The sequence below is a fragment of the Glycine max genome, chromosome 11 (genome assembly GCF_000004515.6).
Source record: "Glycine max cultivar Williams 82 chromosome 11, Glycine_max_v4.0, whole genome shotgun sequence".
Taxonomy (NCBI): Eukaryota; Viridiplantae; Streptophyta; class Magnoliopsida; order Fabales; family Fabaceae; genus Glycine; species Glycine max.
The window spans coordinates 9,275,258-9,288,528 of NC_038247.2; the positions used below are offsets into that span (position 1 = coordinate 9,275,258).

The window sequence follows — 13,271 nt, forward strand, 5'->3', positions numbered from 1 at the left end:
GTGATGCTATTTTCCATCTTATTGATATGGTGATTATATTAATATTTTAATTGATATTGTTTGTTTCTTGAAAGCTCAATCAAAGAACGTGGCAACCAAAAGCATGGGAATGCCTTCCCATTACATTGAAGGGGCAACCTCATCTTGAAGGGGAAATATCTCACTACAAAACCAAGCTACAACATCAACCACTGCCATCATATGACAATCATATATACCAATACTAGCTAGTAGCTAGAGAGTAGAGAACATGGAGGGCAAAGGTTTCACGGAAGAGCAAGAAGCTCTGGTGGTGAAATCATGGAACGAAATGAAGAAGAATTCTCAAGAACTCGGTCTTAAATTTTTCAAGAAGTAAGCCGTTTAATTTCTTCATCTCTTTCAACCTTATCTCCAACTAGCTAGTTAGTGACACATTTTGTTTTTTTTATATTCTATCAGCTAATGTTAGTTAGTAACACAACTTAATGCATGTTTTTGAACAATTGAAGTAATGAGTGATATATGACTAATTCAATTAAACATTTAGAATATTGGAGATTGCTCCAGCAGCTCAGCAATTGTTCTCATTCTTGAAGGATTCAACTGTTCCTTTGGAGGAAAACCCCAAGCTCAAGCCCCATGCCATGGCTGTCTTTGTCATGGTAAGCTTATTAGCTCCTTCTACACCCATTATCATGAAACTCATGAGACTAGCTGCACCATTTGGATGGATAACAACACATGAAAAAACTAAATTTAAAGTTAAACTATTATAGACGTGTGAATCAGCTGTTCAACTGAGGAAAGCTGGTAAAGTCACTGTGAGGGAATCAAACTTGAAAAGATTAGGTGCTACTCATTTTAAAGCCGGTGTAGCAGCTGAGCATTTCGAGGTATATCTACTTTCAATAAGAGCATATATATATATATATCTAAAAGTATGGTTTATTTGTTAGTTAGTGTCAACTATCAACATGTATAAAATTGAAAATAACATTGGTCAGATTTGTTATATCAATGTTTGCATTAAAATTTGACGCTAGTTGTGGCATTAAGGATTGAGATTCCATCCAAATGCATGAGAGTAGTATAAAATAATATAATAGGGGGGAAAACATGTACATATCTCAGCACTTTATGATAATCTTGCATAGTGAGTGCTTGTTTTTTTGTGGAGTAAAGAGAGTGCTTTCTAGAAGAGTAATGCATAGTTTATTCTTTTGCTTTGTATTAAGGTAACAAAGTTGGCACTATTGGAGACCATAAAAGAAGCAGTGCCTGAAATGTGGTCACCAGCCATGAAGAATGCATGGGAAGAAGCTCATGATCAGCTGGCCGAAGCCATCAAATCTGAAATGAAGCCCTCTGATTAGACTCTAGTAGTTGCTTTCTCTCAAATTGAATAAGATTGATAGGGTGGTGGTGTTTGGGTCTGTGCTTCTCGTTTGTATGAATTTTAATAATGTATCTATGTTGCTATTGGGGTTGCTATGTCGGAAAGTGTTCACATTTTAACAATTCAGTTATTGAAGGTGATGTGAATTGTAAGGAAAGGGAAAATGATAAATGCATGGATGGTATGAATTGTTACAATTTTATTCTGTGTCTTTAGAATCCATTTGCTATATAAAATGAATCATCATTCATTCACACGCGAACAGTGCAAGTAACACACTTTTTTATTGGTAGGTAAAAATGCATGCTATGCTAGTTCTCCACTAATTAGTTAGGGTCTAAATCTTATTGAAAATTTATATTTGTAACTTTTTGCACAATGGAGAAAAAGAAGAATAAACAAAACTAATATTTTAGAAAGTGTTATATGAATAATATAATTATTTTATAAGTAAAACTTGATGTCACTTACTAATAAATTGAACCAAGAAGTTATTTTATGAAATAATAAGAATGAGCCCTTGATAGCTCGGACTTGGGTATTATTATTCTTCAATGTAAAAACTTATGCAACAACCAAACTATATTGTTCAGTTTGTGAGGAGACAAACAAATGTTTTGCTCATTCTTTGACTAAAGTGGCAACTTCATGTGAGTCTTTCATTATCATGCCATCATGTAAAAAAAAATGAGTTTTTTTTTTGGGAGTAATCATATTATTGATACTATAAAATATTCAATAATTTTTAATTAATGATTAATCTCTGTCAAAAACTTGATTTATCACTTTTATTAATTAATTATATTTTTTTCTATAAAACTCGAAATTGAGACTTTACTTTAAAAAGATCAAATTAACTTTTATTGAAACCAATATCTGTATATTTGGAATAATAACACTTTTGGGATTTGGAGAGTGGCATGAAGAAGTATACATGTGATACAAATGAAGCTCTTCACTAGGATCCACACAGGGCAATACTGAGCCAAGCCAATTGGCATAGACTCTGAGATGCAGAGGAAGCAGTTGGGGTTTTGGGACAGGACATGCCCTGCTTTCTTAGGCTGTTTGAATTGCTGTAGCCTACTGTCCAAGTGAATAATAATATTTACATTGGTTTGTCAACAAAGTTCTTCACCTTTTCTTTTGATTAGAGAGGACGTACACATACCCATATGTCTCTGTGTTTGTGTAATTGTGTTTCTCTCGTAGAATGGGGAAACACAGAAGATAGTTATGTGGGGCTTTTGGTTTTGTTGGAGCGGTGCAGGGAGTAGGGATTAGGAAGCTAAATGTATTAACCATGCATGTGATTATTTTTCTCTATCATTTATTCAAACATAGACTTACACGTATAAACTTTTGCAATAATTAATTTAAAATCATTTTTAAGGTGAAAACGTATTTTTTTATATTAACATTTTTTATGTCGTTATATTAACACTTTTATCTTTGTGATAATATAATATTTTTAGTTTTAATGCTTATTTACAATTTTGACTTAGCTTTTTATTTTCAGTTTAATTAAAATATAAACGATTTTCTCATTTCAATGATAACCAACAACAATCAAATAAATTTCTTTAATAAAAAAGATGGGTAAAGGAAAATACTTCCAATAGACACTAAAAAATTATTTTTTTGGGTTGAATTTTTTTTCAAAAACTAATTCAAGAAAATTTCAAAGCTCAAACCTATCCAATTGTTTCTCACTCAACCCATAGATATTTTTTTTTTGTATTTAGTTATTCTAATATTTATATAAAATTTGTTATTTGATGACATTGTCGATCTTTTTTCCAATTCTTTATTAATATATTTTTATAGTTTTGTTCTTATTACTTGGTATGTTGTATCTTCTCCCCAGTATCTTAATCTTTCTTTCCGACAAATTTAATTAATAACTATTTTTAAATGAATTATTAATTATATACACAGGCCATTTTAAAATATAGATAAATACCAAAGTGACCCATGCAATGATGTAAATGCATGTGTACCGGGCTGGTATATACTTTTAAAAGTTGAATTCTTTTGTTGATATACTGTGCATATCAGTTGTGTTTGGACACACGAGAATAAGTTAATCATCAAGAATGGACTGCCTTAATTACTATAGGAAAAGGAAAAACGTCGTTGTACTCTTTATTTTTTGGTTAAGTTAGGTTAATGGATTGCCTTATTTGCAATAGAAAAGGAAAATCGTTTTGTACTTTTTAACTTTTGGTGTAGTGGGTAAAAAGGAAAAAAAAAAAAAGAGTTGCAATAAATAATATAAGATACTAAGATGAAAAATATATAAAGTTAAAATAGAGAGATAATCAAATTAAAAAAATTGTGAAAGTATATGAACAAAAAATAATTTGATTTGGATGGGTTCGGTGGGTTCACCATTACTATTTCAGAGGGAGGGATGCGTGAAATTACAATACTTCTTCGTCAGATTCAGTTTTGATAAAGAAAATCATTTAAATAAGGGACTTTATTATCTCTAAAGAGTTAAGTACTGAAGAGGCCAAAAAGAGGATTCAATCTTGGAGCACCAATGAACAATTGCTTGTTGGCAAAGTCTATGAATACATTAGAGGTGTCAAGCCTACTGTTAGTTGGTGTTCTGTTATATGGAACCCAGCAATCCCCCCTAAGATGTCTTTCATTTTGTGGCTTGCTAGAAGGAATCGGCTGCTTACTCTTGACAAAGCTGCTTTTTTGAACAAGGGTTCCCTCTGCCCTTTATGTTCAAATGAGCCTGAGCCAAATGCTCATTTGTTCTTTTCTTGCCGGAAATCTCTCCAAGTTTGGGCTCACATTCGTGATTTGACTCTTTTCCGCAGGCGTTTCACTTCTTTACAACGCATTACTGACTCTTTAATTAGGGGTAGATCCACATCAGGTGTTCAAGTAAAATTACGTTGTCTGATTATAACAATTACAGTCTACTGCATTTGGCTGTCTAGGAACAAGCTGATTTTTGAAGATTATCAAAAATAGAAGTTATTAGCAAGATTAAGTTTCTTATATATAGACAAGCGCATCTATTGCATTTGTTTTAGCATCTTGATATAGTTATTCTTGTATTAGGGAGACTTTTGATTTTCTTTAACTGCGGGGTATGCCCCATTTATTATTGTATCATTTTGGGTTTAATATAATTTACATTTTTTCCCAAAAAATAATTTGATTTGGTCATGGCTTACCCAAGGAGTGGTCAACTAAACTAATTGAAATTCAATGGCACGGTCATGTTGACTGGCCAAAACCATTTTTTTCTCGCCGCAAGCAGCCCCTGGTTTTGGGGCACGAGCACCTAGTATGGCACATTGCAAGTGTACCTTTGTATTTGGATATATAACTAAGGTGGCATGACTCAAATTGATTCAGATATAATCGAAAAAAATTACTGTTTGGATATATTCCACTATTTAGAAAGCAAAATGGACTACGAAAACTTGAGTAACAAGGTAAGCCACACAAATGGGAATGACTCCCCATTACAATGAAGGGCCAACTTCATTTTCAATGAATCCCACTATAAAAACTTTAGCAATGCAAAAGCTAAAACATCAACCATTTCCTCATCCACTTTCACTGGAATCACAATCCTGAAACAAAAACATCTTAGCATTTAACATACTACTAGACAACATGACCACCACATTGGAAAGAGGTTTCTCGGAAGAGCAAGAAGCTCTGGTGGTGAAGTCATGGAATGTCATGAAGAAGAATTCTGGAGAGTTGGGTCTCAAGTTTTTCTTGAAGTAAGCCATTTTTTCAACTCTTTAATTAAACTCTCTTGGTTATATTTCAATTTTATCTTGCTCAAAACAATTGAACTAATTAATGACTTCAAACTTGGTAGAATATTTGAGATTGCTCCATCAGCTCAGAAATTGTTCTCATTCTTGAGAGATTCAACGGTTCCTTTGGAGCAAAATCCCAAGCTCAAGCCCCATGCCGTGTCTGTCTTTGTAATGGTAAGCTAAAATTAAATACTAAACCAAATTCCAGTTAAACCATTATAACCATAAATTATAGAAGCCATGTCTCTTAATTGGTAATATCAATTTATTTTGTTTTTGTCATTGCAGACCTGTGATTCAGCAGTTCAGCTGCGGAAGGCCGGGAAAGTCACTGTCAGAGAATCAAACTTGAAAAAATTAGGTGCTACCCATTTTAGAACCGGCGTAGCAAACGAGCATTTCGAGGTATATAAACATCTTAGTATGAGTATAATTGCCAAATTAAACATTGTTTATTAGCAAGGGTCAATTTATAGATTGAAAATGACATTTGCTCATAACTATTTATATCAATTGTTACATTCAAAAATATAATTGGCATAAATAAGTGATGGCAAGACTTGTATTTATTTGTGTTTTTTAACTACACTTTGGAGGGTAATTCTCTAGAAGCATGATGTATATAGTTTATTGTTTGGTTTTAAGGTGACAAAGTTTGCACTGTTGGAGACCATAAAAGAAGCTGTACCAGAAATGTGGTCACCGGCTATGAAGAATGCATGGGGAGAAGCTTATGATCAGCTGGTCGATGCCATTAAATCTGAAATGAAACCACCCTCCTCTTAGACTCCAGTTTAAGCAGTTCCTTTCCTTCCCTCTCAATTCTCAAATTGTTATATTAATAAAAGTGAGAAAGTTTAGGCTTGTGCTTTTATTTTGTGTGAATGTAATATACTTTGTGTACGTAGACTTGGCTATTGGGAGTTGCTAGGTTGGGAAGTGTTTCGCATTCAACAATTCTGTAGTTGAAGGTGATTAAATGAATTATAGCTATTTGTTTCTTTATACTTATCTGCGATTCAACATAATTCTTCCCGATCACTTATGTGATTGCACCAATATCCTTTGTTGTTTTTATGCATAACACACACGTTATGGCAAAAGATAACCCAGTTGGACATGATTTACACTAAATGAGAATTTTACTGAATATGAAACTTATTTGAAATATTTATATCAAAACATTATTTTGAAAATGAAAATATTATGACCATAAATCATCGTAATAATAATAATACCAGTAAGTCAATTCCTTGTAATGTAATTGCATACCTCTCCTGAAACTATTATTGTTTATATCTCTCTTCTGCATTCACAAGGGACAAATCAGACCAGTAATGACTCCAATGTTGGTGAAGAACGTTGGAAGTCAGCATTATTTACAAACTTTAACTTAATTTTGGTACGCGCTCTTGGAATTGCTGTACCCTACCATCCAACTAAATTTTCCACCTTTGCTTGTGAATTGAGAGAATGCACATGTGATATGTACCCATTTGTCTCTACGTGTTTGCGCTTGTCTTTGTGTCTCTTTGCTAATGGAATCTGGAATGGGCACCACATAACAGGGGAAATACAATTTCTCCTTAAATTGAGTTAATTACCAATTGTCCTATAGTAACTTTATTAAATAAATATCTGTTTTTTTTTAATATCAAAGTTTCCAACTGCATGTCTTCTATTTTAGAGGGAAAGTAATTCTCAATATAATTAACATTTGTATTTATGATACAAATATTTGCATGAGCCCAGCTAAAAGACTAGTAATTTTTTTAATTTTTAAAAAATACTGACATCTATTTAAGGTGAGATCCATTTAAGGAGTGTATCTCTCCCAAATATACAATTTGAAGAGGCACGTTTTCATTTTAAGGGACACTTTTCTATATCTAACACAAAAAATTCAACAAAGGACTACTATTTCCATTTTTGTTGAACATGATGGGATTAATGGGAAAAAGAAGAGAAAAGATGTCCCATCGATGAAGATGATTCAAGCTTAGGAAGTATCCTTCAAGTTTCCGAGTTTGGTTGTTTACACGTATTTGATGTTTTTATTTTCACATCGCTATTGGACGGGTTTCAAAATTTGAGTCGATTTGTGTTTACTTTAATGCTTCAGATTTCCTGCAGCTAACCCCTTTAGACTTTATTAGAAATTTAGAATCATATGTTTCTTCTCTTCTATTTTTCCTACTTGTGGATTAATTTTCTCTTGCTCCTCGTCCATGTTCCAGTTTAAATGAAACTAAAAATAAAACAAAAAATCAAAATATCTATACTTATCTATACATATCATATGTAGTCCAGGTCTTCTCTAGTTCGCTATTGTGGAGTAATAGGGATTCTATATATATTGGAATTAAGACCTTGACTAATTAACAAGCAATTAGATCTAAATTTGGAATAAGATTAATGCAGTCTGTGAAAAAATATACCGGTCCCATATGCATTGTCGAATTTTTAATATGATGGAATCACTTATGTCATGTAAACATATGTAACACGCACATATGCACATGAAGATGATTTGAAGCGATCGAGATAGATGGCAAACTCTTTACAAACTTAATTACTGCTCAAATTCAATTCAACCGCCTTTTGGAAAGTGGAATGATCCAATATTATTTTTTTCTTCTTCATGAATATTATTATACGGTTTGCGTTTCTTTTCTTATCAAGACGAAACTATTACTGTAGCATACAACTAAAACTACTCAATGATCTCAAAATTAAAGCTTCTGCAGAGACAAATATTATCTAAACATATTTTTTGAAAAAAAAAACATCAATTTTAATAAAATAAGAAATTTTCTATTTTTTAGTGTGTTTGTCAAAATTGTTTTTATTTTAGAATTATTTTTTAAAAATTTAAACAAACCAGACCATAACCAACACAATAAAGCTAAAACAATTAAGTGGAAAAAATTAATATTATTTTTATAAATGAAATAATTATGTGGCACAAATGTTTATTATCTCATAGCATACAAGTTGGATTTGGCTTATACAAGTTGTACATGTGTACTGTATTCCAAAGTATAGAGGAATTGATCTGGTCTCCGTCTCCGTCTCCGTCTCCTAAATTCCTTAGCTCATGTCACCTTTCAACTATCATAATTCTTCATTCTATATCATGAAAGTTTCTGTAGGACTTGTAAACTGCAACTGCAATTGTCTGCAACTACTGCAATTAAGGATATATAGTTCCTGTCGCTTAACTTCATCACCATCGATCATCATCAAGCAGAATCCGCAGCTTTTACAACATGCATAGGTGAAGAATATATCACAATTCAACCTTCAAACCCATCTTCGAAGATCTAATGGGAATATCCCATAGAAACGTTAGAAAAAGTAGGGTGTGTGCGGAACTTTTTTTGTGAACTGGGTTTTAAGATAGGGTAGTTGTTATTAGGTGTTGCAGCAGCAGCAAGAGCTGCATTAGCCTTGATGGCTAGTGCCCCCAAGTCCTGAAGAGAGAGTGGGATTCTTGATTTGGGAATTGGAACAAGGAAGTATATGAGACCCAATTGAAGCTCTTCACTTGGAGCCAAAGGAGGCATCGGTGACCCAACATACATGGATTCTGAGCAGCATATGTAGCAGTTTGGGTTCTCAGACAACACTTTCCATGCCTTAATTGACTCCTTCAATTGTTGCAACTTTCCATCTAAGTGAACTATGTTCACCGTGGATTGCCAACTATGGTTTCCGCCTTTGCTTGCGTATTGAGTTGGTGCACAAGTGTTTCCCATATATGCAATTCTGTGTTAAGTTGCTTAATCGATCACTAGTCTCTGTGGTAGAAAGTGGGAAAGAATGAAACAAAGAAATTAGTTATCTATCACTCGTTTTTGTGAGGGAAGGGTTGGGAAGTGTGTGGTGCTATTTATAGGCAAAGGAGAGGAAAAAGAAAACGAGTAAAGTACAACTTAAATCAAGGAGACATTATTGTTGATTGATTTTATGTTAATATATGAAAATTGCATGCAAATTAAGCACGGGAAGTGATTGGAATTTTGGATATGTTTCTTCGTTGCTTCCTTTCTAAGAATGTGCAAATAAACGAACCTGTACATGTATACAGTTGTTATGCCATGCGTAAGTGCATTGCTTGACACCCGTTTTGGTCCCGTTTTCCACGTGGCGTCAAGAGAATCATGGATTCTAATAACATATTTGGAAGAAAAAGTATCAATCGGTATCGATTCATTCTTTACTGTTCAAATTAAAACGACAGGTATAAAAAAAAAAAAAAAAAAAGTCAGATTGTAGGTATAAATTAAATGCTTTTTCTTGTAACTTTTCTCTGTAGACAATAGTTTAGGTTAAAACTCAAGTACTTACTTATGAGTAAGTAATAAAATGTCATTAGCAATTTAGCATAAATCCAACCCCAAAACTTTTTGTTGGAGCTACAGTATTCTATCCAATTGGTTAAACTAATTAATTCCATTTCATTGAAGATTTTGGTGATGCATATTATTTATTATTATTGGAAATTGTCTAGCTGGGAATTAATTTCTCTTTCAAGAGATAAAAGGGAGAATTAATTAGACCGATCAACGGAGGAGAGTGCTAGAAATTCACGAAAATGCTTTTTGTTTTCTTCTTAACAATGTGATAATAAAATCACATCACGATATGGCCCCCCAAAAAATAAGTATGTCAAGTTTGAAGTCTTTGGAGCGGTGTGCGTATGGGTTCAAGCAAGCGAGGAAACATCCTTGAATTTTCTCTGCTCATACCTATTTTGTTTTCACATTAATACTTTGCATGGGTTGGAGCCTCTCTTTACGACAAACTATGATCTTTTCGCGTTTATATGTTTCCACTTTCCACTGTGTGCATTCCCTTTTTTCATATATACTCATGAATGAATGAGTCTTTATTATTTTGTCATGTTGGACCGTTCTCCAACGCCAAACAATGCTAATGCAAGCTAGCTAGCCTCCACGCTTATAAGACTTTACGTTTGAAGAGTAGTGGAACATTTTGGAAGGTTGATTTATGCAAGCCCTCACGTCTATGATTACTTTTATTTTTATTTTTTGGTGCAAACGTCTATGAGATTTAACACTCGAAGTAGAAGGATTATAAATATAGTGGTGGATGCACCCCTCTCCTCTCATTTTGATAAAATCAAAAGTACATATTTCAAATTTTTATATTTTGTCACCTATTTTTATATATCTAAACTTACTACCCCAACTTTCTTCTCATATCTGATTATTTGTGATTTTAATATATATGTTTTTATCTTTATATGTTAAAACTAATTTGAGATTTTAACAAGTTCAATCATATATAATTAATGGGAAGGTCCTACAACCTTCTAAGCAACATATCAACATATAAAAACAACATGTAGATTAATTTTAACTAGCCCCTTCGGCCCTTCCCATCGACATATATACGAAGAGACAAAACAACATATCAACAGAATGTCAGAATTACAGACACCACGCTTGACATGTCTGTGACGCAGACCATAGAGGATGTGTCATGTTCATGTGTCCAATGGGGGCAATGGTATTGCAAGGGCACAAAATACTGCTAACATGTTTCGTAGCGCTATAGGTTACAGAGGTCATGACGTTATAAATAGGCGCGCCTTTAAATTTAGTTTAGAAAATTTTCAGGCCATTAATATGAAAATTAAGGGATATATACACCAATATTTAAAATCACAATGCTTTTTACAAAGGGGTTGGCATGGTTTTGTTGATTCCTACAAGTAAAAATAATTTATTTAATGAAAGAATATTTATTCAATTTTTACGATAAAAAAATATTTTGAACCAATAATAATATTATGTTTCACAAACATAAATATACTGTTAGTGGAATTAATATCTAACTTCGGTGAATTGAGAACACTTGCATCTCTAACTCAAAAAACATACAAAATATAATAAAATTAGCTTAGTTAGTGGTTGAAGAAGAAGTAAAAAAAGGAAGGATTAAATTCAAATTCTAATATTTTACAAACTATTTAAACTTCTCACTTCTAATGTCTATCCTAATGAGTTAAATTAAGTTTGGGTGGATGGGCGATATTGTTATTAAAAAATAACGTCATTTTATATTAAAAATTATATCATATATAAATTGAAAAATATTACTATTTTTTTAATTGAACTATTTTTCAAAAGTAATATTAAATCAATTAGGTTGTCAAGTTTGATGACAGAATTTTTTTAAATAAAAAGTAAAATTAATATTCAAAAAATTGAAATCAAGTTTATTTGTGTTCAATCAAAATTATATCGACTATGTACACAAATTATTATAAACTAGTTTGATTCTATAGTTAATTTGTTCATCCAGACAAATCGAATCAAAATTAAATCAAGATAAATTATAAATCTTAATTATCTTAATTATGTTTTTTATTCTCTCAAACTGTATTCTGTACCCTATAGATATATAAAATATTAAATCAATAATTGAAAAAAAAATTATTGAATACTCTTCCTGGACAAACCCGAAAATGGACCAAAGAAGAGGGTTTGACTACATCACATGTGATGATGTGATGCATACTAATGCGTGGCGTTTGAAAGAAAATATATGAAGAAAAAAAATTAGAAAACTTAGGATCATTTAGTTTGAAAATTTTATTTGAATTTTAAAAAAATAATGTCACATTTTTTGTAATTAAAATATTTTTCCACATTCAACGAATCTTTTAAGATATATTTAATTATATAGCGAGTTTTTTTTTTTAAAGACGGGACTACAAAATTTTCATTGCTATGAAATATTTTAGATAGAACTTTTTTGCCATAGCATCCACGAAGCATCGGCTAGCTATAAACATATTTAACAAAATTTGAAGTGTATTCTATTCACTTTAAAAGAATCAAATCTAAGAACTGCTATATGACTCGTTAAGTAAAGCAAAGGTTTTGAAGTTAGTGGATAATGTAGAACTGCTTAAATTAAAATTATTAAGAATTAGTAATATTTGATTTTATCACGATACATATTAGTTATTAATTTTTGTTAATAATAAGGTTCAAATTCACGATCTCTTCCTCCCTTTTCCTCTCTTTATTACCAAGCTAAACTTATAAATCCTTTGAATTAGTAACATGTAAATGATATAATAGTTAGATTCATTTAAAATGTGTAAACAAAAAATTAAGAAGGAAGATACTGAGTCGCATATGACCTTAGAGTGTGTTTGTCTTGAACTTTCTTTAGTTTATCTTCTCCTTAAAAGCAGAAGTTGTAGCTGAGTCGAACATAAAAGCTCTTTACAAAAATAAACAATTTATTTTTATAGAAAAAAATTAAAAAATTAATTAATTAAATTAGTTGAGAAAACTTTTTAGAGTTTAGACCATTTCCTTAATAATAATTAAAAAAAAAAGAGTTAAGACCATTGCTCCCTCAAAACAAAAAAGCAACATGTTGAGTCTGATTCGTCTCTGTCCACACCGCTTATACTAGTCCGATGAGCCCAGTACTGAATTTTATTTGAGTCTATGTACTTGATGAAAGTAGTTTGGTTTTGCATATATTCTTAACAAATTACACTTAATTATGGAATGGAGGAGTCACATTTTCATTAAACTGAAACTTTCTTGCATGTGGATATCGTATGAGAAAGGCAAATCAGTTGTTTCGTAGCTTAGATTTTCTAGTATTTTTTTTAATCCATTCTTTGATTTTCTAGTATGAGTTAATAAAGTGAAAAGTTAAAACAGTTTGCTTGATAATTTGACTCTTTGGAGGGTGAACCTCAATAACAAAATGCACTACTGATGGTTCAGCAACGGGCTCTCTTGGTCACGTTGTTGTTGAAGGTATTTTTGGTGATTATCTTGGTGGCATGTTCACCTGTTTTTTTTCAATACATTGGGATTCAATTAGCTTTTTTTTCTGAGATTTTTGCAGTTATTATTGCTCTTAAAATGGCTAAGAAGAAGGGTTGGAATCACATTTGGCTTGAGTGTGACTCTACCTTGGTGATTCATGCTTTCAAAAATTCTTCTATTGTCCCTTGGCAGGTTAGATATAGATACGAAAATTGCTTATCCTTTTGTAAATAGATAGTTTTCATTTGCTCCCATATTTTTAAA

General features: G+C 31.9%; 3 protein-coding genes across 3 annotated transcripts; 2 read left to right on the forward strand and 1 right to left on the reverse strand.

The window, feature by feature from the left end:
• Positions 1-196: 196 nt before the first annotated feature.
• LOC100809295 (non-symbiotic hemoglobin 1-like) lies at positions 197-1,579 on the forward strand. Its single transcript, NM_001255274.3, has 4 exons — positions 197-354; positions 530-644; positions 759-875; positions 1,218-1,579. Exons 1-4 carry the CDS (start codon positions 251-253, stop codon positions 1,353-1,355), a joined length of 474 nt encoding a protein of 157 aa, NP_001242203.2. The 5' UTR covers positions 197-250; the 3' UTR covers positions 1,356-1,579.
• Positions 1,580-4,771: 3,192 nt separating this feature from the next.
• LOC102661758 (nonsymbiotic hemoglobin) lies at positions 4,772-6,235 on the forward strand. Its single transcript, NM_001357481.1, has 4 exons — positions 4,772-5,136; positions 5,238-5,352; positions 5,467-5,583; positions 5,824-6,235. The coding sequence occupies exons 1-4, from the start codon at positions 5,024-5,026 to the stop codon at positions 5,962-5,964; spliced, it is 486 nt and encodes a 161-aa protein (NP_001344410.1). The 5' UTR covers positions 4,772-5,023; the 3' UTR covers positions 5,965-6,235.
• A 1,859-nt stretch (positions 6,236-8,094) lies between these two features.
• On the reverse strand, positions 8,095-9,216 carry LOC100527018 (uncharacterized). Its single transcript, NM_001250443.3, has one exon. It carries the CDS (start codon positions 8,934-8,936, stop codon positions 8,502-8,504), a length of 435 nt encoding a protein of 144 aa, NP_001237372.2. The 5' UTR covers positions 8,937-9,216; the 3' UTR covers positions 8,095-8,501.
• Positions 9,217-13,271: the final 4,055 nt, after the last annotated feature.

Bases quoted from the DNA above. Each gene is read 5' to 3' on its own strand.
- LOC100809295 (NM_001255274.3), top strand. From the start codon at position 251: ATGGAGGGCAAAGGTTTCACGGAAGAGCAAGAAGCTCTGGTGGTGAAA. The intron at 645-758 runs GTAAGCTTATTA...AAACTATTATAG, and splicing joins CCATGGCTGTCTTTGTCATG to ACGTGTGAATCAGCTGTTCA. The intron at 876-1,217 runs GTATATCTACTT...CTTTGTATTAAG, and splicing joins TAGCAGCTGAGCATTTCGAG to GTAACAAAGTTGGCACTATT.
- LOC100527018 (NM_001250443.3), bottom strand. From the start codon at position 8,936: ATGGGAAACACTTGTGCACCAACTCAATACGCAAGCAAAGGCGGAAAC.
- LOC102661758 (NM_001357481.1), top strand. From the start codon at position 5,024: ATGACCACCACATTGGAAAGAGGTTTCTCGGAAGAGCAAGAAGCTCTG. The intron at 5,137-5,237 runs GTAAGCCATTTT...CAAACTTGGTAG, and splicing joins GGTCTCAAGTTTTTCTTGAA to AATATTTGAGATTGCTCCAT. The intron at 5,584-5,823 runs GTATATAAACAT...TTTGGTTTTAAG, and splicing joins TAGCAAACGAGCATTTCGAG to GTGACAAAGTTTGCACTGTT.